This window comes from Rhincodon typus, chromosome 25, assembly GCF_021869965.1.
Source record: "Rhincodon typus isolate 14 chromosome 25, sRhiTyp1.1, whole genome shotgun sequence".
Lineage (NCBI taxonomy): Eukaryota > Metazoa > Chordata > Chondrichthyes > Orectolobiformes > Rhincodontidae > Rhincodon > Rhincodon typus.
The window spans coordinates 25,876,768-25,903,694 of record NC_063356.1 but is presented as its reverse complement, the minus strand read 5'-3'; the positions used below and the strand labels follow the sequence as shown (position 1 = coordinate 25,903,694).

The 26,927-nt window shown below is 38.9% G+C and overlaps 1 protein-coding gene across 1 annotated transcript in view; it reads left to right on the top strand.

Moving 5' to 3' along the window:
* The window catches only part of ptprr (protein tyrosine phosphatase receptor type R), an 80,971-nt gene that overhangs the window by 33,041 nt on the left and 21,003 nt on the right, over positions 1-26,927 (top strand). The window contains exon 4 of the mRNA XM_020535789.2: positions 21,028-21,205. Within this exon, the coding sequence (XP_020391378.1) occupies positions 21,028-21,205 (178 nt within the window). The remainder of the gene's footprint in view (positions 1-21,027; positions 21,206-26,927) is intronic.

The following is a 26,927-nucleotide window of genomic DNA, read 5'->3' as shown; positions in this document are numbered from 1 at the left end:
TGGTCTTTGACATTGTTCTCAGTAAAAGCTGAGGATATCAAGTTTCACAAAAAGAAACTTATGCAAAAAATGGATCTTAATTCCTTGGAACATTGTTATTAAACAATGAAATTTCAAGATCAAAGATGCTAAAGCAGAATGCTTTGCTCGAGATTGGAAGATTTATACATCCAGTTTACACAGGGCACACTATACATTAGTTGTTGCATAACTTGAATGGCAATTAGCCAAGGAAAGATAATCATCATTCAACAATAACTACGACAAATAGGCTATGTAAAGGCATCATATTAGCCACATAGACTTAGGTTCTTATTCAGTCCTTACTTTTCTTTCAGTTTTAATTCAAAGATTAACTTTAAGGATTAGAAGTCTTCTTTTATCTTTACGATACAACAAAGGGAAGTAGACCAAATGGAAACAATTGCACACATATTAAAGCTTGCATATTTTGGCCTTCATTAATATCTGAAATTAAGATTTAGGTAGGCTGTATAATTGGAGTGATTTGTGATAAATAGCTAAGACAAACACCAACCTCAGTGTCTCAAATTTCAACAGCATGTTCCTGCTGAATTGTTAGGAAGAGCAGGAGAAGACAAAAACAGGTAAGAAAATAGTATATATTGGATTTTCAGAAAAGGGAGGTGATTGACAATACCTGAGATGATTCACTCGTCGAATGTCTGTGCCACATTTTCACTGACTGATGTATGTGTAACAATTCATAGCATTAATATCTTATTTACACGGGCAAAGTTTCACAAAGTGTTTAGTAAGCAAAACAGCAAGCCACTAAATTTGATGATGTAAGTATTTTGGCCTAGGTATTCCGATGGCTAGAATGTTGTTGGAGGAGTGCAGACTGCAGTTGCATCCCAGGACACATTTTACCAAAAGTGCTCATCAGGACATTTCTCAAGAATACAAATTGATGCGAAAAAACAATATTTAAACAATATGAATGGAGATTGCAAATTGGTTGACAAGAGGACTCTTATTTGTATGGCCCATGAGCATGCTGCCATTAATGCTGATTAACAGTTAACAGCCAGGTTTTGTTTAAATTTTAAACCACGTATTCTGATTGGTCGGAGCATTGTCCTGAGAAATCTACCAGTGAATGACTGTCACCTATTTTGTTGAGTGAATCTCTTTTCCCCTTACTTGATGCGTGACAGTGTGGTCATATGTTTTGGATAATATAGAGGAGTAAAGATTTATACTTTCAGATGACAAATCATTTGTCTTAATCAATTTTGTATCTTTGCTGGGCAGAATTTTCTTATATAATAAATTGATAATTTTGTGTTTGCTGAAGAAATCTGATTGATGGAACTTTTCATTTTAAGTCTTATACAGAAAACAAAAGATTGACCAGATTGGGACGTAGAAAAAATATGTTCTTAATTTATTGCTGTTACCCGTAGAGCACTGGGACTAGAGAAAGACAGAGCACTCCTCCCATCACAGTCTTAACAATACCTGATTTTACCTAATATACTTACTTATCTTACCCACCTCTTGCTGTTTGTTCTTACTCATAGCATACCAAATTTAGACTTGTGCATTTAGTTTCAACATCCAGAATTACCAGACTGACAACCTCAGAAAATAAAGTGATGTTTTCAGCACAAGAATCACTTTCAAACAACAGCACAGTTTATACACATTCAGAACATTGAGACAAACTCTTCCTAATGGACATTTTTAAGACATACTGTGAGTTAGAATAAGTTTATATTAAAATGGAACTACCCAAGAGAAATGGATTAGCAGATTAGAATTTATGCTTTGGTTGCTACTGGTGAAATGGTCATTCAGTCATTCAAAATCAGATCACTCGTGTTGGTGGATTGACTCTGTGATGTAAAGTGTTTATGTCATTGTGAGCAACTCAGTTCCAGTGTATTATTCAAATTCTAGTTTAGAGTTTCTGCTTTGATTGCAATAGGTGGGCTTATGCAAAAGGTACCATAAATTGAATCTATTTTGGAAACTATTCTTATTTAGTTGCAATGAAATATATTTGCATATTGATAATTCTAATGTTATTCATGAATGAGCACAATTGAGCAACATATTTGAATAGTGATAATGTGGTAGAGTTCAAATAATACACTGAAACTGAGTTGTGCTAAATGCAATATGTGCTGGTTATGCCATTAGCAATGGAATTGTTCTTAAAAAGACAATGCAGTTAAGTGAAATTTTCAAGTCAATCTGTTTAGTGTTTGCTTAGATGGCCTACCTCGGCTTTCCTGTTCCTTGTTGTCTTGTCAAATCCGATAATTTACATTGTCTTAAAGGTTTTCTATTTTTTTCACAGGAAGCTTAACAACCTGCAAAAAATACAAAATCTGATAAAGTACCACAAAAGCTTTTAGAAATATGTAGTGTTACTTTCAGTTTGACAGAAATAAATATGAATGAAAAAGGCAATTTTAAAGTCTCTGCTTAATCACTAGCAGCAGCTTTCAGAGGCACACATTGAATGGAGCAGCCTAAAGCAAACTAATCTGACACTCCAATACAAATGTATGGTGGCTATAATGGAAAATGTTATGCTTTTGTTATTCCATTTTTTTATTTAGTACTCACAAATTGATAAAATATAAAGCTGTTTTAAGAAAGGTTGTAATCAGTTTCCACTATATGGCAATAAACTTGTGAGTTATTGCATACTTGTTATTTGTTTAGAAATACTGATGACCCAAACAACACTTATTATCTTAGCTTTTTATCAGCATAGTTGATTATTAATGATATGCGTAGTGTAGGACCTCAATGTTAATGTCATGCCTAAAGTAGTCACAACAAGTGACACTCAACTCAACATTTTAACATGTTAAAGAGAAACAGGACAATGATAGTCTGCATTAAGCCACTACGCTCTTCAACTTATTTTGAGATCATCATCAACTGCTTTTGAGAAATGAATTGCTCAAAACATAATCAAACTGAAGTTCTTCAATCAGCCTAAATTAACAATTATCAGGTGCAACAGTGACAAAACGCAAGAGCAAAACCTTTACTTCAACATCAAATGTTGGGGGCTCCTGTACTACAGTGGTCATGTCCCTACCTCTGGGCCAGCAGGTTCAGGTCCCAGCTTCTCCAGAGATGTGTATTAATATCTCTGAGCAGGTTGAATAAAATAAATAAAACTTCTACCCTATTGTTGCATAGCGACGGAAGTGATGTTTTAAAATGTTAATTTTAGAAACAAATAATGGCATTATGTCCATGGCTGTCACTATGTCCATGGCTGTCACCAGATCATTATTTTATGATATAACAAGAGCAAGGTGAATTTTGTAGGGTAGTATGGGTCTCAAATTTGCTCAGGGATTCCACTGAAAACTTGCAGTAATTTTGGCAGGAGGCCGGTGGAACCCATTAGAAAATGCCAAGAACTGGTTGCGATGAAACCCAGCAATTTCTAGGATTTTCCAACCTACTTTGTAAGGGCTGCAAACTCAGCCAGACCATTTTAAAGTTAGGGACAGAATTGCTTACTAGGAACTTCCTAGTTTAAGAAACTTATTCCAAGTGCTGGAAAGAGGGGATTAGAGTAGGCTAGTTTATAAAGCTGGCACAAACATGATGAGTTGAATGACTTATTTTGGTGCTGCCCAGTTTTCATGCCCAGTTAATTCAGAACTCAGCTAGAGGCCTGGACTTTACAACCACCTTTGAATCTCCTCAGGCTCAAAAACTGGGAATGAAGAGAGATTTTATAGAAATGTTATGGTGTGGTATTACATAAAACAGAAACAGGTATAGATCCAAGTTGGAAAAAGTCAAGTTTGGGACTAATGTCAAGAAAAGAGTTCAAACAAAATCATTCAGAAGTCTAACAGATAATACAATGGAGAGTACCAAGATTTATTTCATGGACGGAAGAGCTAATTGATGCTGAATGTGTTTCCTTATCGTTTCTTGCAATTTCTTACAAGAAAATACCAACAAACAAAGACACATTTTAAAAATTGCAGGTTGTTTGAACCTTTTGTGGTGGATCTCTTTTAGTCAGACTCAGCAGTTATTCTGTGGCAGTGATGGCAGCCAAATTCCCATTTATATTTGGCTGATTATTTTTCTTTTACTGTCTCTTTGGTTCTCTTTCAGAACATAAGAATATGATGATTCATTCATTTTCTTTCCCAGGTTATGTCTTTGCAGCATTTCTCAGACTTTCAGTTCCTCTTTATTAGACCACCTTGAGTGCAAATCTTGAATTACAACTGATTGGCAATTGGCCGTTAGTGAAGTATTCTGGGAAACATATTTATAATGGACAGAGCCAGCATTGTTTGTCACAAATAAGAAACTATTTTCTACAGATGCATGTTAAATGACAGCCAGAATCAAAACTTCAAAACTCAAAAACTTCAGCAACCAACTATTTTGAGGTTCTCCTAGCTAAACGTCGAGAAACTGCTAATTTGCTGGAAAAGTAAACCAGCAGCAGCTGTGCAATAGAAGTACCAGACTTCCTGTATATACCAAGCATTGAGACTCAACAGTGATGCACGTGTAGGCATCCAATAGACAGATTGGACAACAGTGTACAAGACAGTGTTGATGAATGAACATTACTTAAGAAACAGTGAGGAGGAAGTTTAAGGTGAAGAAAGCATTTCTTTAATATCTTCATCACATTCTATATTTTATGCTCATTGAATTAGGAATGCAATAAAAAAGGAATAAACAGGCTGGATATTAGTGCTGCTTTTATGTACTGTGCAAATCTGCTGATGTTAATAGTTTTCAGATTTATCAGGCACAGTGATTTTATTCAATGAAAATGGATTCTGCTGCTATAGCAGTTTGTCAGAATAGACATAACTGCCACCTACACAGTTAGAAAGAAAGCAGTTATTAATGGATACTTTGTCACAGCAGGAACTTGAAAGTCAGTTTCTCTATTAACTACTTAAAAGCCCAAATTCCATGCCAGAAACCTTTCCAAAATAAATTAATACTATTACAGTCGGGTTGCAGGTGGGGTTGGGGGACTAGACTGTCTCCCTTCATTTACCTATCCTCAAGAGATATCAACAGATTTTTCTTATTTTGGGAAAGGATATACTTGTCAATTCAATAACACAGTTAAATTCTATGATTACTAAAGGACCAGTCAGGTAGGTTCACTTGACTTTATGATACTTAACCAAATTGTAGTAAAATAATAAAATTCACCCCAAGTTTTGTACACAGTTATTTGATTTCACGTTCACTCAAATACAGATCACAGATTGGAGCAGGAGAGGCCAAATTAGAGTCATACAAGTGTAAAAAGACTGTGCCGTCAAGCTTGATGGCTTGCCTTTCTTCAGGTTGAGCTTGGTGGTCTCAGTGCTCCAATTTAAAATACAGAAACTGAGTTGGTTGTTCTTCTAGAGACAGGAGCTGGGTTGAATTCACTTTAAAAATCCATCTGTAGCAATACAACCCTGGATTATTACAGTCTTTATATAGAGGCCTGAGGTTTGAAAGATATGTTGGAGAGAGAGGGAGATAGGAATTCTCTTAGGTCGTCTCTATAAGCTGTTTGTCCTCAGTCTTGCAGGACAAAACATGTCCTGAAAACAAATGAGGGGTTGTCTTATGATGTGATTTTCCTTTTCCAAACAGTAGGGAGGTTCAAATAAAGACAATGTAGGAGTAAATTACTGCAGATACTGGAGTCTGTACTGAAAACAAAAGATACTTGACATCACAGCGGGTTAGGCAGCATCCATGGAGACAATGCAAGCTAATGTTTCAAGTCTAGATGACTTTTTATCAGAACTCGCTTGAATAGCTCACCTCTAGGGCCTAAAGAAAGGGACAGAATGTGTGATTGTTATTTTGCACCAAGGAACCATAAATGTGTGGGGAAATTTGATAATAGAACAAACTTAAAAGCTTTGTATTTTAGTTCACAGAAAATTCAGAATAAGATTAACGAACTGATGGCAAGTCAAGGTAAATGAATATGATCTCACAGCCAATATGGAAACATGGTTACAAGGAAATCAAAACTGCATTCAGTGATATTTCTCCTCATGGAGAGACAGGAGGGATAGAAAATATGGTCGGATAACTCTATAAATAAAAAATGAAATGAGGACAGTTGGGAGAGGTGATCTGGGCTCAGATGATGTAGAATCCATTTAGACAGCAGTAAAAAACAGCAAGCAAAAGTAGATATTGGCAGGAGCAGGATAGAGACCCCCAAATAGTAGCAACTCTGTGGGAAAGGCTATAAATCAACAAATAAAAAGGAGCATGTAAAAAGAATACAGCAATAATTATGGGTGACTTTAATCTTCATGTTGATTGGATTAATCAAATTGGAAAGGGTAACCATGACAACAAATTCATAGAGTACATTGGTATTAGTTTCCTGAAGCAATAAGTCAGGGAGCAGACTATCTTGGATCTGGTATTAGGTAATGAAGCAAGTTGGAAAAAATGGCCTTAAATAAAAGACTCCTTTAAAAGTAGTGATCATAACATGGCAGAATTTAATATTCAGTTAATATTCAGTGTGAGAGAGAATATTCACTCTCTCAGTCAGAGTGAGGAACTTTGTTTGGAAACAACTCTGTTTAACTTAAATGAAGGAAATTACAATGAAATGTGGAGCGTATTAGCTAAAGTGAACTGGATGGATAGATTAGCAGGAATGACAGTAAGCAAACAGTGGCTGAAATTTAAGGAGATAACTCATGACTCTTAGCAAAAATATATCCCAGTAAGGGAGAAAGATTCTAAGAGAGAGATAAACCAACCATGCTAACCAAAGAATTTAAGGGTAATAGTAAGTTGAAAGAAAAAGCAAACAAGGAGGTAAAAATCAGTGTTAGCCCCAAAGAATGGAATAAATTCTGAATCCGGCAAAAAAGACCAAAAAGATAACAAAGATAGAGAAAATAAACTACGAGTGCAAACCAGCAAAGAAAATAAAAACTGAAAATGAGTGCCTGTTTAAACATATTAAAAATGAAGAGAAGTAAAAGTGAACACAAGACCCTTAGAAAATTAATCTGGAGAGAAGGTTATGGGGAACTAGAAAATGGTAACAAAGAGTTAAACAGAGGATTGGAAAATTGCTAATGTAACACCCCTATTCAAAAAGGGAGAGAGGCAAGCATCCAGAAACTATAAGTTGATTAGTTTAGCAGTCTATTATATGAAAAGTATTAGAGTTGACTATTAAGGAAATAATAGCAGAACATTTGGAAAATCATAATCTAATCAAGCAAAGTCAGCTTCATGAAAGGCTTCATGAGAGGAAAATTGTGTCTGCCTAATTAATTTGAGTTTTTTGAAGAAGTCCCAACCAGTGTGGACAGAGGGGAACCAGTAGATAAGTTGTATTTGGTTTCAATAGGGCGTTCAACAAAGTATCTTGCAGAAGCTCATAAGATAAGAACCCAATATGTTGCGGGTAGAATGTTGGCATGGATAGAAACTTGGCCCATGGACAGGAAACAGCAAGTGGGGACAGATTTTTTTTTTCAGGTTTAGTGACCTGTGACCAACAGGGTTTCACAGGGATCAGTGCTGGAGCCACAACTGTTTATAATATATTTTAAAAACTCATAGGCCGGAAGTGAATGTACTGTAGCTAAATTTGCAGACAACATGAAAATAGATGGAAAGGCAAGCTATGAGAGGGATACAAATAGTTTAAAGAGAGATATTGATAGGTTATTAAGTGGCCAAAACATTGGTAAATTTGGTATAATGTGGGAAATTTTAAATTTGTTCATTTTGTAAGGGAGAATAAAAACAGAATGCTATTTAAATGGAGAAAAACTGCAGAAAGCTGCAGCACAAAGGGACTTGGTGATACTTGTGCATGAAACACAGTGCAGCAGGTAATCAAGAAGTCTAATGGAATGTTGGCCATTATTTCAAGGGGGTTGGAATAAAAAGCTAATGAAGTTTAAGTGCAATTGTACATGGTGCTGCTGAGATCAGATCTAGAGTACTGTGAGCAGTTTTGGTCCCTTTATTGAAGGAAAGATATTTCATTGGAAGTAGTTCAGAGAAGCTTCATTAGGATGATCCCTGGTATGAAGGGATTATTTTATGAGGAGAAGCTAAACTGATTGTGACTCCAATCATTGGAGTTTAGAAAAATGAGACGTGATCTCATTGAAATATAAAGGATTCTTAAGGGACCAGAGCAGATAAAAAAGGATGTTTCCCTTATGGGAAAGTCTAGGACCAGAGGCCATAGTCTCAGAATAAAAGACTGCCAATTTGAGACTGAGATGAGGAGGAAATTCTTTTCTCAGAGGGCTGAGAGTCTTTGGAACTCCTTGCCACAGAGAGCTGTGGGGCAGAGTCCTAGTGTATATTCAAGGCTGAGATAGGTATATTCTTGATCAATAGGGGAATTGAGGGTTATGAAAATAACACAGGAAAGTGGGCATGAGGGGTGTCGGATCAGCCATGATCCTATTGAATGGCAGAGCAGGTTCATGGGTTTGAACTGTCTACTCATATTCTTATTTCTTATGGCCTCTGGCCTTATCCCTCTTAATTCGTCCAAGGACAAGGCTTTTCATAAAGCTTTTCATAAGGTATCTCAATGTGCTCTACATAAACATTATTATCAAATGTAGATACCTTCGCAATTTTAAATCTTTGAGATACAGAAATCTTTTTCAAAGTTGCTTTTTCTTTAATAGCTTTTGAAAGAATAATTTGCCTCCCACTCCATTTTCATAATACAGTTGTGGGAATATCATGGAACAATCCTCAAAATTTATTATGACTAGGTAAGGAGCAGAAATTAGCTTCCCTCTTTTTGATGCCTGGTCAGTTACAAAAAAGTATATTTATACAATTTTTACCACACAGCTATCATGCTTCAATTAAAAAATAATTAACTAGATTAAAATGAAGAAGCTGAGTTATAAAGTTTTCATAAGTTTACGAGATACTCTTGAAGATAATAATAAAAATGCAACATCAAACATCGGTAATTATCTTAAAAATAAAGGAGGAGGGTGTGCAGTACAGACACAAAGTTAAAAACAATTGTAGTTTGAAATTCTGAGAGTCTTTGAGGATTTAGATTTTACACGTAAGGCCAATTGATTGTAGATCATGTTCCTGGTGAACAGTAGTTTTCCCTAGTTGCTATTTCACGAGGCACTGACTTCAAGATTGAGAAACAATGGGAAAAAGTAACTTTTTGGCTTCTGTTATCAGTTCACATTTCTTTGCTCATTTCTCAAAAGCTTTGCCTGAATCATCATTTCATTGTCGATTCTGGTGTCATGTGTCTTTTATTTTTCAAACTAGTTGATCTCCAGGTGACTTGCATTCCAATGTGTAATTTCCAGAAAAATATGGATATACCACAAGATACAAATCTGAGTTTCAGCACCTTTTATAATGATGTTAATTTCAGTTCAGACTAATCCTTATGTACTGACAGTATTGTGATTTTGGTTCAAACTGGTCACGTGATCACAGCAGGTATTCTAGATCAGTATTTTTCTTTATTGAAAGTTACTTTAGTCCGTGAAGGTCCCAGGTATTAAATTCAAATCATGTAAGTAGAATATTGATTGTCTGTTTTCACTATTATCATGACAATATATTTGTAAAACTACAGGAATACCAGTGGTGAACAAAGTTATAGCAGGTGTGTCCTTGAATTAAAATAGCATGAAAGAAATTACCTTAAAAATGTTGCCTACATTTTCTGCTGAAATTCACTCAAAATCAGCACAAAGGGTCATGTTATTTTTAAAGCAAATTGTGTTCAACATAAAGTTCCTGTAATCTTTTATGTTATTTTTAAAACATCATGCAAGAATCAGGCTCTGCTCACAAACAGTCACAGCCCCTGTACCCAGAGTGAATTGATGCTAATTATGTTTGTTTTCAAGGTTTAAGTAGATTCCACAAATTAAACTAGATTTTCCAGGCACATGAACGGCTACATTTTGAAAGGTTTTTGGATGATATCTTTTAAATTACTGAGGATCTGACTACTGTAATCTATCTAGAGGACTTTACAGGTGTACAGCACCAAAAAAGGCTCTTTGGTCCATTGAGTCTGCATTGGTTAAGTGGTTAGTTAGGCTAGTATATTTCCTGAATTTTCAGAAAATTTTCAGCAATTTAAAATTGGGTTACGATATGGTACTGATTTTATTCATATCTTCAACCGTATTAGTCAAGATTCACCAAGTTAATACTTTTATTGTTACAAGGAATATTTTGTCAATGCATGTGAACATGTTGCCTGATTGTGCTGGATATTGGCAGATAGTTCTGTTTGGTGATATGTAAATAAATTTGAATATTGACTCAGGATTGGGGATGGAAGGGAATATGCTTTTCAAAACAGATGTAAATTTCAATTGATTCAATACCTACAGCCTTTTTGTAGGAAGTGCTATATTTTGTCCTACTGGGGGCAAAAAGCTACCTTGTTTCACACATAAAAGGCTGAGCTTGAGTTTTGACGTTATGCCTCCTTTGTTCTGAAATGTGCTACCAGAGGAAATAATTTCCTTCTACCTACACTTTCAAATTCTTTTATCTTTCTAAACATGTGACTCTGGATACAGGTCCGGACCTAATTCAGGAAAAAAAAAATTGCACAAATGGAAAGCCAACTCTAGTCCAACCACCTTCCTCATTTAGGCTTTGTGCTGTACCTCGATCAGGAGAATCAGGCTATTGATATCAATATTCTAATCACTGAAGTAACATTGGATCCACAGGTCTCCCCCATTTCCTGAACTTACCATTGAAACAGGTGAGAAGGCAGATGCAATTCAAGATATTGAGACATGACAGGAAAATAAAACTTATACGTAAAGAAATAACACATTCTTTGTGCGAAGGGTTTTATTGACAGCACTTGTGCTGAGAGGTTACTTTGGCAAATTTGGAATCTTTGGCTGTGCTATGAGACCTGCACATCTAATCTGCATTTCAGATTCCTGATCCATCAGATCAGCTTGGGTGATGCTTAAGCTATGCTAATTTGGACCTTAGGCGAAGACCAAGTTGAGCAATACCAGCATGAACAGAGGCCGCAACCAACTGCTGCTCAGAGACCTGAGGCCATACTGAAGAGAGAGATCGGTAGATAAGTGCACACGCCCAGAGTTCGTCTCTAGCACGCAGGTTTACAGACAGAGGAGAGTTTCCTCAACATGTTAGAACATCAAATATCTCAGGAGACATTGCCTGTTATTGTCAGGTGGTGTCAGAGATCAGCAGCCTGCTAGGGTAAGACCCATTACCAATTGGTGGCCACCCAATACTGGTAGCTCTCAAAGTTATTTTACACACTCAACATCTTTGCTATGGATATTAGCAGGATCTCAGAGTTGCCAAGCCACAAACACATAGCAGATGACTGATGGCTTGTTTACCAGGGTTGCCAATGATGCTGACCTTTCCTTTGATGACATCAGTCAAAGTAAGTGGGTGCTCAGGTTTGCAACTTTCCATATGCCCAGAGCAACTTTGACTATAGGCACATGGCAATTGAAACACCCCCAGACTACCAAGAAGTACTCATCAACTGCAAGGGCTTGTAGTCCTGCAATGTGCAGCTAGTGTCCAACCGCAAAACGGTTTTGTGCGCGATCTCCACCTACATGCTTTTATTTTGCTATCTTTCCTATACTTGTTATGTCAACATCTCAAAGCAGATTGCTTCCTGGCTGCTCAGAGATGAGGGATACTTACTTAGAATGTGACTGACGACGCCCATGAGGATCCCAACCAAAGACACTAGGAGTAACACAGTGAAAGCCATAGGCCAATTGGATGTGGCACTGAACAAATTTACAGCATGCTAGAGATGTGATTCAGGTTCCTGGACACATCTGGAGGTGGTTTGCAGTACACAGCAGACAGAGTCTCCTGAATGATGGTAGTGTGCTGCATGTGCACACAGTTGTGTAGTACTGAAGTTTGTTCCTGTGACAGTCTCTTCAGATGATTCTGAGGAAGAGGAGGAGGAGGAGGAAATGGAACATGATGTGGTTAGTGTACTGCCACAGTACACGTTATTCCCCAGGATGCCCTCATTTTTGTGAGGTTCACAGTTTCCACCAGCCCACCCATCTGAAAACTGCATTTAAAAAAAAGCTATTTGCACCCCGTACCAGTGCTACCCTCTACCCAAGACCTGAGGAAGCAGTCCTGCAAACAACCAACCTTTCACACTTGCTTGCTGTCAATTCATTACCATAAATGGAAGGGTCACTTGCTAGGCAGGAACCAAAAGCAAAATAAGCAAACTATGAAAGTGATGGAAAGAGAAATATATACGTAGCTCAAAAATAAAACAGAAACTAAACATTAGAATGTATGTCACATAGCCACACACATAGCTTTGTTCAACCACAAATCTTTTACTCTTTACTGGCACTTTCAGGTTCTGCAACCTTTACAAATTCTGCTGTTATAGAGACTGGCTTCTCATATCTCTGCCATGACAGTTCTTGCCTATGCCATCCAGGTTTTGGAGCCTGTGAGGGTCCTCCAAAAGCCTGCCATATCTGAATTTGTGCAAATACATTCACAGCTAACAGAACACAAAGCAACATGTCAAGAACTGACATGGGTTGGGAGTGTGGGGTGAGAAGTAGAAATGCTCTCTGAGCCAAGATCCTGTTTCAATTTCCCCTCTCACCATTATTCTTCTCATGGTCCATTTAATGGCTAGCAATGAGCTAGAGAATACTTTGCTGCAGATAAATGAGATGAGGAACAATCAAGCTTGTGACATTGTTTATGATGGAAAATAATAGTATTCATTCCATTGTGGAGGGCTTGTACGGTGTCATTTCATCGCTATGTTTCATGCTTCATTTTCTTGAGTGAGGGCATCATCATTTCGACCTGTAATAACATGCCACTCATGCTTGCAATGGGCTCCTATATGCTCCCAAAAGCATGCATATTGTAGTACAGCACACATTTTTTACTATTGCTCCAGAACTGTCTGGTTCATTGTTGGTGTTCAAGACACAGCATCAGTGTTAAGCTAAGCAAAGTTTGAAGCATATTGCAAATTCTGTTGGGGAATTGTACTGCTGTGTTTGCTCTCAGTTCCTACTCTTGCACACTAGTGTAAATCAGCATCAGTAAAGTCAACAATCTGCTTCACTAGTACCGGTAAATCTTGAGTATCTGAGCTGGCCCATGGTCTGCACGTATCTCGTGATGGTGCAGCTTCTGAGTCAATGATGTCTTCTTGGAAATTGACAACTTACTTCAGAAGTGAGATGTTTAAGTCCAAGAAAAAGTATAAAGCTATAATTTCGAGATGCCAAGGTAGGAATGTTTTAAGTGATCATTATGTACAAGATCATACTTCACTTGTTGCTGATAGGAAGCAATGTTGCATTCCATGAGGCTTCATAATCTTTAATTCTGTCTCCATCTTCAGTAAGCATGCACATCATGACTGGAAGGTCACCTCCAGTTCTCTGCCTCTCCTTGTGCTCTGTCCCTCCTTGGAGGACACCAAAAACAAATCACAATGACTTCAGGTATTGGCATGTTTAAATGAATGCTTGCAAATATTTGTTGAGGGTGGTTAAAAGGGACAACAATATCATTACACAAAGATGAGAGTGAGTGCCAGTCATGGATAAGAAGATGGGGATGTGAGGGAATGCATAAACAAAGAAGGATGGCCGGTTAGAATGAGGAGTGATATATTGGAGTGAGTTTAAGTACAGAGGTTGGGATGAAAAATCATACTCCAGGTAAAAAGTGACACCTTCCTTTTACTATTCTCACGTTTCCTGTTCTGTTTATGCCACAAAAGCACTTTTGACATTGAATCCACATACATAGCACTCGATTCCTGTAGCTGAATGCATGAGTAACCTCCAGCCAAGCCTTCTTTGTTTCATTCCCATCAGTCAGCAAGGATTATTCCCTGCAGGCCCCAGAAACACAATAAATAAACCAAAGGGCATTTTTTTCAACATCTGGACTGCAGCTTAGAATTTCTTCTCTTGTACTCGCAATTTAATTGAATCGCAGTTTGGAATGTCCCTTTAAATATTGAATCATAATTGTTTCTTTCAGGTCATTGTCATGTTTATGCTAGTTACCTTGAAAGCATGTAAATAGTTTAGTAATATACTTATTGGCCAGTCATGCCCTACTTATGTCCATGTTGTCCATGGGTTTGTATGAGACTCCCTATGGACTATCCCTCATTCACTCCGCTAAACTCATTTGCTCCCAACCTGCCACAATCCCTGAGGAAAATGGGGCAGCAAGGTGGTCACTGAAAATAAATAATGCGATGATTTGACAAGCTCTACCTTCCCACTACATGGTCAACAGGGAAGAGAGAGTCATCCCATTGAGGGAAAAGGTTGGACAGGTTGGTAGAGGAAAATCTCACAGGTGGAAGAAGGCCTCTCTCCCCCATTTTGTCATCCTTTCCAACACAACTCTGTCTGAATTGGCAGAATGCAAGCAAAATTCCAGGCTGCTAAGCCAGTCATAATATGTGCATTTCTCTGTAATGCAGCCTAATATTGTCAATGACATCTTATCAAATAGCATATTGGTGTGATTTTGTTTCCTTTCAAATCTGAAGATAGACCATGTATTTAGGTGTTTCTTGAGACATTTGCATCAATTCAATCAAACGTAGTATTTTGTTATCATTGATTGTCTTAAATGGAGATAACAGGGACTTCACACAGACTTTCAGTTTCCTCATCAAAAGCTTTGAAGTTCTATAATTGTTGTAGAATGATTTTTCTAAAATCACAATTGCATTCAGGCCTCCGAATATCTGCAGCAAGTAGAGTATAAAGTGATGACATGATAAACCAAGATTTCTTGAATATAAACTCAAAAAAATTAAGACCATGCCAGGCTGTTATAACCTGCCATTCCACTAGTAAACGCCAAGAGTATTGCTTTTGTAAGGTAACCTAAGGCTACCTAAGGGCGGCAGGCAGAGTGCTGACCACGTTCCCTGTTTGTGGTTCTGATGGAGCCATTTTAACATTCTGTTTTACTGTACATCAATAAATGAGGCAAACTTCCTTTGCGGCTGCACCCCTTCCTTAGTGTTTAGAAAATGGGACAATACACTGTCACAGTAACTTCTAAGATAGAACATCATCCAAAACATGTAACCAGTCTGAAGGAAGACATGATGTGGTGGTAGTGGTGGTTGGGGGCAGGGTGGGGGAGATATCAGCACCAGTTAAAACATACAATGGCAAGATAACGATGTAATATTCCATTCTCACTGACCTGAACTTATACGCAAATTTATTCTGAAGCATAAACAATGTTCTTGGGCATGAGAGGAGTTAAAGGAAGCTGCAATATCCAGCTGTTAATACCCCACCTCCCTAGCTGTGAAATGTTAAAACAGGTATATGTTTACTTCAAAATGCAATGGTTCTTGTATTATTGCACAGATCTCAGAAACACAGCATAATGTGTCAGTTCAATGTCATCATTAAATGTGATGCTCCAGTATAATATGTTCCATCTTACCTTCTGTACAACTAATCTATTAGTAGGTCAAAAAGCCAGTTGGTTGGACAGTTAGCCAGCTGTGTCAGTCAGTTAGTCAGCCATGCAAATAATGTAATTGTCATCTAAGTAAGCATATATTCTATCAGAGATAGTAGGAACTACAGATGCTGGAGAATCCGAGACAACAAGGTGCAGAGCTGGATGACCACAGCAGGCCAAGCAGCATCATAGGAGCAGAAAGGCTGACGGTTCGGGCCTAGACCCTTCATCAGAAAAGGGGGAGGGGAATGGGGTTCTGAAAGAAATAGGGAGAGAGTGGGAGGCGGATAGAAGATGGATAGAGGAGAGGCTAGGTGGAGAAGAAACAAACAGGTCGAAGAAGCGGGGATGGAGCCAGTAAAGGTGAGTGTAGGTGGGGAGTTAGGGAGGGGATAGGTCAGTCCAGGGAGGACGGACAGGTCAAGGGGGCGGGATGAGGTTAGTAGGTAGGAGATGGGGGTGCGGCTTGAGGTGGGAGGAGGGGATAGGTGGGAGGAAGAACAGGTTAGGGAGGTGGGAACGAGCTGGACTGGTTTTGGGATGCGGTAGGGGTAGGGGAGATTTTGAAGCTTGTGAAATCCACATTGATCTAGACAGGATATGTAAAACTGAGATATCATGTTAGTGTACATAGTTGTTCATAAATTCAAAATATCCGGTCTTGATAAGGACCTGAGCTTCTGTGCTATAGGTTAAATGGGATAACAGATAGAAAACCACATTATGGTGGTAACAAGTGAGGTCTAGAAGATGGTGACAGAAATAAGCACAAGGAGCTATTCACAGCAGGTTAATATTGCTGCAGTAGCAGCTGTGAGAAGCTTTTTCTTTCCCCTTATAGTTATCTGAATGTGTCGGGGCACGTTTCAATTTTGCTCTGTCTGAGCAAATTTCAGAAAGTTACAGTTGCTGTCTGAATGTGATGCTGAAGTTCACATCTAACAACCACGACTGATAATACAGCAACCTCAGTAGACTCTCTCCCTGTCAGAAAAGAAACACAAAGTATGTCCGACTTTTAAAAGAAAATGCTGTGCAAGAGACCGAAGACAGCTCCAAGTTGTCAAAGTGATTCTAGACTGAAGTACAGCCCAAAATGTGAGAAAATATTTTCTAGATACTGTTAAGTCCTTTCCTGTGCACAGTCAACTCCACTGTTTTGATTTCTTTAGAAACAGTGCAAAAGTAGAAAAAAGGCTGATATGATGTCGCTCTGATACTTCTTTGCAGAAATGTCACTTTTAGTCATTATTCACTGACTTCTTTTAAAAGAAAATACTATGAGAAAGAAAACGGCAACCTCTAAAGCAACAATAAGGAGAGAAACATAAATAGAGAAGCCAATAAAATAAAAAAAGCAAAACAGATCCTTCACATACAGGCATCCTTTTTTTCAAAATGTTCAAAGCTGTATGGTAAGAATGGAAAGCAAACATCTGAATAAGGAATGGCACTCCAGTGACATTCTATCAGAATTTCAATTATCCAAAGAAATAATGAATCTTCACTTCACAGATCAACAGATAGTTGATAAAGAAAAACAGTGAAACATATTCTCACATTGGGAAGGAAAATATTGTGAATAATAAAACTTTTTCATACTTCTTTGATGGACACAAAGATCTCAACAACAATTCAACTTTTAACAGATTTTTGAGTTCATATTATTCCTCCAATAACCAACGAAGGATATCAACCAATTTATAGACAGATAGGGACACAGACATCCAGAATGTGATTTTCCCAAATTAATTTCCCCGCAATGCTGATGGAGCCGGCCACTGAACCTAACGTCCGTCAAATCTTTCTGGAAGTCACACCTGCACAGCCTAAAGATTGTATGATTGACATACTGCTTAAGGAAGGATGTAATTCTAAAGCAATGGTTGCAGGACAGCAGCATCAGCAAGTGCTTAACTCTGCAATAATTATTGCAACTGTCAATGCTGTCAGCAAAATAACCAAAACATAGATTGTCACAACCAGAAAAACGGTGTCCAGCTATGTAAGCTATGTTCTGTAACAGGACATTGGGCCACAATGTGTAAGAAGCCTGAGTGCTCAGAGGAAACCAAAGTGCAACACAATTTTCAACAGCAGCGTGTGAAGTAGAAACAACCAAAGAACTTCCATCCATGGTGTTTCCAGCATAATGTTCAAAAGGTAACTGCAATGTTACAATTTGCAGATTTTGTGCAGGCATACAGTGCGTGTGATGAATTTGACACACCTTCTGTAACGGCAGTGCGGGTCCACCTATAAGACGTGGACTGCAGCAGTTTGAGGAGGAAGCTCACCATTACCCTCTCAAGGGCAACTAAGTACAGGTAATAAATGCTGGACCAGCCAGCAATTCCCACATCCCATGACAGCTCAGACAAAGTATACCAACATGGAAAGGGAAGTGTACACTTCAGTTTCAGAGTGAAAAGACTTCAATATACCTATTCAGCAAGTATTTCATTGTTCAGACCAACCACAAGCTATTGCATATGATCTATTAGAAACCTCTCACAAGTACATCTCCATGACCACAATTTCTACTAATAAAGACCTAAGGGTATGATTTTGAAATACAGTGCAAATCAGGCTCAGAGGTAACTGTTCCCAATACCCTTAGACAATTTCTAAATCCCACTCAGAACAAGGATACTCCTCTGTACCGGTATAGCATTTCCACATTGATTTGATAATAGACAAGCCAAGCAAATTCAGCAACCTACCATTAGTGCAATAACTTTGACACATTAGCCACCATTTTATTATGCTTGGTGTTCCTCAACAAATTGTGTCCAACAATGATTTGCAATACACTCATGCCATTTTCCAAGACATGTACAGTGAGTAGAGTATCCAACACATTACATCCTCTCCTCACTATGCTCAATCAAATAGTCTGGCAAAATGCACCATCCATATGGTAAGATCCATGATCACTATTTTCAAAACTACTTGCCAAGATATTTTGATAGCCATATTAAATCTTTGTGTGCTCCTCAGCTTGGAAGAAAGAGCCACATAATTCTTCCCTTACACACTCCTACCACCCATACACATGGTGTATAATACATTGTTGGACAGAATGGAGCAAAATAATACAAGACCATAACCAATACCATGTAGGCAATTATGTCAATTTAAATCAGCTCAAATGCATCACCGTTCTAGATGTTCACATAAATACATGGGTTCATGGAACAAAACTGTGATTCTGTATCCAGCCTACATTGTCACAAACAATAGCCGAAGCTTATAATAATACAGATGGCACACCTGAATTATACTTGACTAATTATCTGTCCTACTAGGTGATGATTTTGATACTGAAGGTACCACATCAGACAACAACCAGACATCTAGGATGTATTACGCACATCCATCCGCAATGACAGAAAGTACAATGTAGAATGATGCTGAATCATGATAATTGTATAAGGACCATCTACTGCTATTGTACACTGCTAAAGTTATTGTACAAAGGTGTATCTGTCTGTGTATTTATCGGAACAGGTTTACTATTTTTAAAAGGGAAGAGAGGGATGTTGCATTATTACACAGATGTCAGGAAGGCATAATATGTTTGGATGACATCTCAATATGTGACACTATTGTACGAAAATTTGCCAATGAGTCTTTCAGTAAACTTGCAGCCATTTCTGGATTTGAACATGTAACCAGCATGTTGCAATACCTATGGTCAAATAGGAAAGCTGGGCATGGGCTCCAGATCAAAATGTTGACTTTTATATAGCCTTGGTAAACTACTGATCCATGCAACTTCAGTGCAGCTAATACAATCAACATTGTTGCTGATATAAAGCTGAAGATTTAACTCATAATTTTACTGTAGAGGTTGACTTCACAGTTGAGTCCACAGGACTACAAAATGTAAGAAAGTGTAATCTTATTGGGAGCAAAGGGCTACTTACTTTACTGAATGTCTCCATGCATAATGGTTGCCACACTTGGTCAAGGGTGATGATACATTTCAGGGATTTCAAACCAGCATATATGATTGTTCAAGTGTCAGAGACCAACAACAAGCATATATTGTGAGTACATCTAAGGGAGTTGAATGCAGGAACAGCAGTAAACATGTCTCATTGCAGACAAATCATCCACTGTTGCTTGATTGGGGTGAATCCAATGGGGAACACCATGACAAAATTGATTTACAGATCCTACATGCTGAAGATCAGAACCAGGATTAACAGTGCTCAAGCCAAAGACCTATATTTCTTTTTAAGTTCAAATAGTTGGTGTCTGGAAGAATTGTGAAACCTCCAGGTTGCCTGACAATTTGTGATGTCAGAGACTTGAGGGGAAATGGGACAGTAGTAAATGTAATTGTGGTTACATACACAAATGTTAACAATGGAAACAAAAAGCATGGAGAAGGAGAAATGCGGTACAGGGTAATAATACCAGTTAATTTTGAGACTCCACCCAAGCTGAAGCCATCGTATCCTGTTGCGTAGTGAAGGGAAGAACCTAGCTCAAAATCTCAATGGAGACAGATGTGTCATCATTGTCTTCTGATAGTCTTTGTTATTACAGCTATCTAGACAATGTAACTTGCATCTGTCACTATCATGCAATAAATTATATTTTGTGAAGACAAGCCCCTCTTCTTGTTAACAGTAATGAGTGGTTCATGATTTACCATTGTTAATTAAGTAGGCCCTTAGAAACAGTATAGAGTAGTAGTTTCCCTACCTCTGAACCAGGAGATCTGGGTTCAAATCCCACCCACCCTAGAGGTATGTAATAGCATCTCTAAATAGGTTGATTAGAAACTATCTAGAAAGGAGAATTCTCAACATGTCCAGGCAGTGAATTGTGGAGGTATTATGGTGCTTGACTGTCTGCCCCTGTTCAGTGGTTATGTTCATACTTGGTTGTCCATGGAGAGGAATCTTGAGAAGACCATCAGCATGCTATTGGCCTTTAGTAACCAGGGGTCACTGGGACAGCCAGGGTGCATTATCATTCTAGTGATGACATTCTAATCTAAGTTTTCTTTGTAAGTTCCTGTTGAAAGAATGCATCACCAGGGGCTGTCTGAACTGATTTAATATTTATTTACAATAAGTGGAAAGGAAGAACGGTGGCAACATTCTACATCAAAATTAGCTGATAGTGGTTGATTCTGCAGCATGTACAACAAGTTGGAAATTCAGTCACCTGAAATGCTAGCTCTATTTCTCAACTTGCTTTATATTTCCAACATTTTCTGTTTATATTTTAAATATGTAATGCCGTTGAAAAGATTAACAGTTTGACATAACAAAGTAGAATTTCCTTGGTAATTTTGTTGCTCATCGACTTCACTTCAATGAAGAATCAGCAGAAATCCTTTCTCTTGTACAAAAGTGGTAAAATTGCGAAGTTAAGACAGTGGAGCAGAAGTCCCAAGCAAATTCCCATTATGACTCTTAAGTAAATATAACACTTTCCCTTTTTTATATATTTTAGGAGAGGCTCGAATGTATCTCTTACACTGGATGTGAGTGCTTTGGGTAATATAGAACCCATCAAGTCTACCCCTCGAGAAATAACTCTACTGTACCTCAAAACCACCAGTTCTGTGTTAAACCAGGAGCAACTCAAGGAAGCCACGAATAACACACAAGAACTGGAAGCTGAATTTTCGGTAAAGTATTTTCAAGTTATAAGTTGGAAAATAGATTGTATTGAATAACATTTCATTGTTTTGTGCAGCAGTTGTTGGAGCATTACTTGTCTGCTCAGACCCCTTGTGGGGGAAAATCAAGAGCTCAGCAATGCAACATATTTATATCACTAAAGAAAAGTCACTGGACTCAAACATTAACTTTATTTCCCTATCCACAAATGCTGCCAGACCTGCTGAGTTCCTCCAGCAATGTCTGTTTGTGTGTGCTATTTATAACACCTATTGGTTCTCGTTGTTGTATTGTATAGAGCATTGTTTCCGTGGAAATGAAAACTTGAATGCCAACAAGCAACCAAAAATTGAGATGCAAAGAAATAATTTATCTAAGAAGGAAAGGAATTATGTGGTTGACTATAGTCTTCATAAATGACTTAATAAAGAATAGGAATTCGTGCAACACTTAATTTTGTTTCATTACTCACAGTCCTATGACACATATAACTTCCTTACTCAACTTGATTAGGCAAACAAGACTTTTTCCAATTTTTGTAGCAGCCAGTGAATGTTTCCTATAGTAAGGGTGTCCAACCTATGGTCCAGCATATGACCCCAAGCGAGCACAGTGCAGACCTTGAGTGGACCCAGCGCATGGACCTCGAGTGGGTCCAGCAGAGAGGACAGTGGACCCAGTGCAGACCTTGAGTGAGCCCTTACTTAATTTTCCGGGATGAGCACAGGACCTGGTATCGGATTTGGCAGCTGCTACATTGGCAGAGGCGATGTCAACGAGGTAGGTTCAGAGGCAAAAGGTTGCACCTAAGAATTGGTGACTTCATCGTTGGTTGGGTCCAGCACTGACGGTGGTGAAATGGTGGCAGAAGGGCATCACAACAGCATCGATGAGGTGGGCCCAGAGGCGAGAGATGCGACTCCAATGTTGGTTGGACCAGTGCAGGTTATGATCAGGCAGTGGTGGAGAAGTATAAGCCCAGCAGGGAAAGATGGCACCTAAAGATTGGCGACATCGACGTTAGTTGGGTCCAGTGTAGATGGCAGTGAAGCAGTGGAGGAGGAATGGCAGCACAAGCATCATTGATGGTGATAAGCTGTTTCAGGACTAATGGACTCTCTTTGATCTTTCTTTTTTTTCCTTATTCTTAAATTATTTAAAATGGCACCAAATTGTGGCAACAAATGAAAGCTTTTTCACAGTATTTTATTGTATTCTTACTGTAAAATGCACATGACAATAAAATCATTCATTCATTCATACATTCACAGACCACATATGGCCCACCAGAGCATATCATACAACCTGACCTCTGCTTTACTGATAAATGACATTACAGTTCTTTCAGAGGGTTCCCATAATTAATAATAGCTTTCCATTAGAAGAAAATGTAAAAGTGAAAGTTTATTTTTTAAATATTATGTTTATTTGAAGCTGGAGTTTCAAATACAGGTAAATGCAAGTGAAAGGTTTTGCAAGATGCTACTCTCAGTCAGAGTCCCTTTCTTTCCTGAAGATCAGGAATTGGGGCTCATTCCTTTCCCCCCTCTGAAGAAGCTAAGCTTCTTAAACAAATGATGAAATCAGGCTTCCTTACAAAGCTGTGTTGGTTGGGACATTCTATTTCTATTATGATCTCATTTAAATGATCAATATGTTGCTTTTGATTTTTGTTTTGATTAAATTTATGTTTATTTCTGTGGCAACTATTATCTTTCTGAAATTTGGTCACCTGGGAAGGACAGAAATTAAGATATGGCATCCCAGGGTGGTTACCACTGTCCTTCCTACACATTGCAAACATAGGTTATTGAAATCATTCCAGGTAAAAATACTTCAAGCTGTAGCTTATTTTTTTTTTTAATTGTGTTCAGCTTTCTGAAGGGATTTTCCAAAATAAAAAAATAAAAATAAATAGAGGCTGCAGTTTGCTGCCATGATATGAATCCAGTGCTGTCATCTTGATCTTGACAGTCTGAGATGGTCTTCTGTACCCAGTGCTCACCTATTAGAACCAACTGTTAATCATATCCTGTCTGCCTTGTAGAGCCGGATGCAGCTAAGCTCTGTCATCCACAAGGAAAACTTGCTCGTCTCTCTCGTTCTTATCCTCAGATGATTGCTCCCATTCCCCGGTTCCTCAGCAACAATGATATTGCCTCATTGCCTGTCACAATTGTGCAGTTCACAGCAGGCCAAGATGAGAACCTTGAACACCCTCTGTTCCTGTACCATTGAGCCTGTATTGTCTTTCCATGTTTCTTCTACCAAAATGCAATAACTTACATTTCTTTGCATTAAAATTCATTTGCTAGGTATCTGCCCATTTGGCTAACTTGCCAATGTTACTCTAAAGTTGCTCAGCATATGCCGACAATTTGTTACTCTTCCTAGCTTAGTATCATCTTCAGATTTAAAGATTCTACTCTCAACGTGCATCTCCAAATCATGTATATGAATCAGCAAAAGCAAGGATCCTAACACTGATCCCTGGGGAACATCACTTCCAACTCATCTCTAATCTGAGAAATGCCCATCTATACCTACCCTCTGTTTCCTATCCTTTAGCCAATTTATAATCCATGCTGCCAAGAACCCAGCAATCCCAAATATTTCTAATCTACTAACCAACTTGACATGTGCTACCCAATCAAATACTTTCTGAAAGTCCAAATATACAACATCCATAGCACTATCCTTATCTACTGTCTGTGCTACATCATCAAAGATCTCATTTAAATTTGTTGGACATGACTTGCTCTTGACAAAGCCACGATGACTCTCTAGTATTAATTTATTTTTTCTCCTTGTTTATTTATTCTATCCTGTATTATGACCTCCATCAGTTTTCCCACTATTGAGGTCAAGCTGACAGGTTTGTAGTTTCCTGATGTAGCGATGCTCCCCTTGTCCCACAGTAGCATTGACAATTCCACTGGCATTAGGATATTTCTGGTCAGTATTCACCTGTCTTTTAAGTTATTGCTGCTAACCGCTGCATTTCTGAGATGGCAATGTTAGATTTGCAAGCATTAATGGAATGGCGCAAGTCACATTGACTGGCTTCTGAAATCTAAGCATGTTCACCCTGCATGTATTGCCAACGGGTGAAGAAATGTTTGTAAATGAAATGTTCCTGGGATTTACAAACTTATGCTTCACATATTTGTCCCCTTAATGTCCTAATATCCAGCAGACATGCTATCCACACTTGTGCCCATCAAATTGGCACTGATTGTGCCTACTCTGGGCATTGTCTGAGCAATTTTACACCAGCATTTAGCATCTAGAGAACGGCAAGTGATAGAAGGGAATGCAGCTGCTGGACACCATTAGCATCCAGCCCTGCCTGGTTGCCAAGTAACCCTCAAAGCCTCCATGTCCCATTTTATCTTGCACTATTGTGACAGCCCATTTCCATCTATTACCCACAAAATACCCAGAACTTCACCTCCAACTATCCTCTCTGCCTCCTGAAATCTGATGTAAATGAATGTCCGCCCTGCTTCTCCATGCTTCCCCTGTGGAGATCACGTTGGTGGTACCTACCAATAAAATCCCAAGTCCTGTAGCCTACCATGTCATCTGATGTTGTTCCACATGTCCTTCCCATACACCTTGATTATTCCTCAAGCACTGTCCTTATTCTCATCTCTGCAAATGCCTCTGCTTTAGTGTCCTGCACCTAAGCCTTGATACCAAACTTGTTTTGTAAGTGTTGCCCCTACATGCACCCTTCTTATTAATTGATGGATCGATGCCTCACACTGCATTTAGAGTCATAGAGTCATACAGCACTGAAGCAGACACTTCGATCCAACTCATCCACACCAGACCAGGTTTCCCAAACTAAACAGTCCCACTTGCCTGCGTCTGGCCCATATCCCTAGTAGTTGCTGGATCTAATTGTACAAAGGAGATGAATTATCACAATTGCCAAGATTACCACAGTCACCCATCCCAAATCAAGTGTCAGACTCATTTCTGTACTGAAGTCCAAGCAAATTAAAACAAAGCTGTGTATTTTAGTGGCTATTTCTACAGTCAGTAACCTGGGAAATACTCAGTGATCCTCCTAGCCAGTTGCTTACCCGTACTCCTCTCACTATTGGTGACGTTGTTACCTGAGAGTTCTGCTGGGATCCAGGTTTGAGGTTCCCTGTTGATCACCAGGAATCAATGCTGGTGGTGGAATTACTGCATCCATTGTGCAGGCAATGGTCACCTGGATGTTGGGCTTGTGCCAGATCTTGGATTTGCTTTGATGAGCAACTCCTAAACAACATGAGTGACTAAACCCAGACTGCTGTGTTTATAAATCCCATTTGATGATACGGGACTCTTCTGCCTGCTGGAGCTAGTCCTGATCATTGCCCACTCCCTGGACTGTGGTTAGGCAGATCCCCTGTTGACTGACCATGGCCAAGCCTATGGACTGTGTGTAGACAGTACCCCTTACTGACGATACTGGGATCCCTGACCGACACAGTTCTATACCCTTCCCTATCATCCCACACTTTCATTGGCTTGAGAACTAGCCACCACCCAGTTTCCAATCTCACCATTTTGTTGAGTGAACATGCAAGTGTGTTTGATGGCACATGCTGTAGGAGTTAGATTGATGCTTTGGTGTGCTGCGCAGCAAGAGGTGTTCCTCCTTCCTTCCAGAAAGCTCCCTACCGATAAGCAGCTCATCTATGTGTCTGCGTTCGAGAACATATCAGCATCACAGTGCTAGTAGCCTTAGCACTGACTGAAGTTGAATGGGGATGGCATGGTGAGGCAAGGCAAGGCAAGGCATGGATGCTGTTAAAATAATGAGTAATTGAGTAGCCCTGAGCTACAACATAGTCCAATCAGTGAGGTGGTGCCTCTCCCTGCAGGCAATGTGTCCTTGCTGCAGCCTTTCACTGCTAGTTGTCAGGGCATCCAGAACTCAGTTTTCAATTCCACCCATAACAGGGAGGGGCTTCTTGCAACAGTTTTCTAAATGTCACTCAGACTGTGCTTTCTACATGGCCTGTAAGTGAATTGGAGAGGTGCCAGGATGGTCGTGAGGGGTTGGCAAATGTTGGATGCCAATGTCCATGAAGGAGGAGTGGGCACGGCTGATGGTGGCCAAGGACTGTGCCCTGAGATGTGGTTTGAAACTGAGCAGCATGGAGACTCCTTGCAGCCAGCAGTGAGCTGAAATCACCAAGAACCTACACAGATTTCCATGTTGGGATTCCTCAATGTCTAGCTCGTTTGCCGCATTTGGTCAGGTAGGAAGCCGAATTCGAATAAGGCAAGCTGTGGTGTTTAACAAGCTATAAAACTCCTTAATTGGCAACTTGTTGCTGCCTAGTGAGAAAATCGCCTCACTGCTTGTCAGAAGTATAAATGATGGAGTAAAATGCTCCTGAAATAAGCCTCACTGGACTTTTCATCTGATGCTGCCACAAATCTTCTCATTGCCATGTCATCCACAATGCTATAAGATTCCGCCTTTTGGATTTGTCTCAAGGCACTTTCAAACTTTGAAGATCAATACATATCCTAGAAAAATGGTATGAAATGATTTCCAGAGAGATTCAGTCTGTAACTTAGAGTGCATTATTTGTCTAGATTAAAATAATTGCACTTTTGTGCATAAGCAATAGACCAGCTATGGTGCATTTCCTTACAGAAAATCTGTGCCACAAGGCCCAAATATTCAGGGCTTTACAAACTCACCATCATATGCAGCTG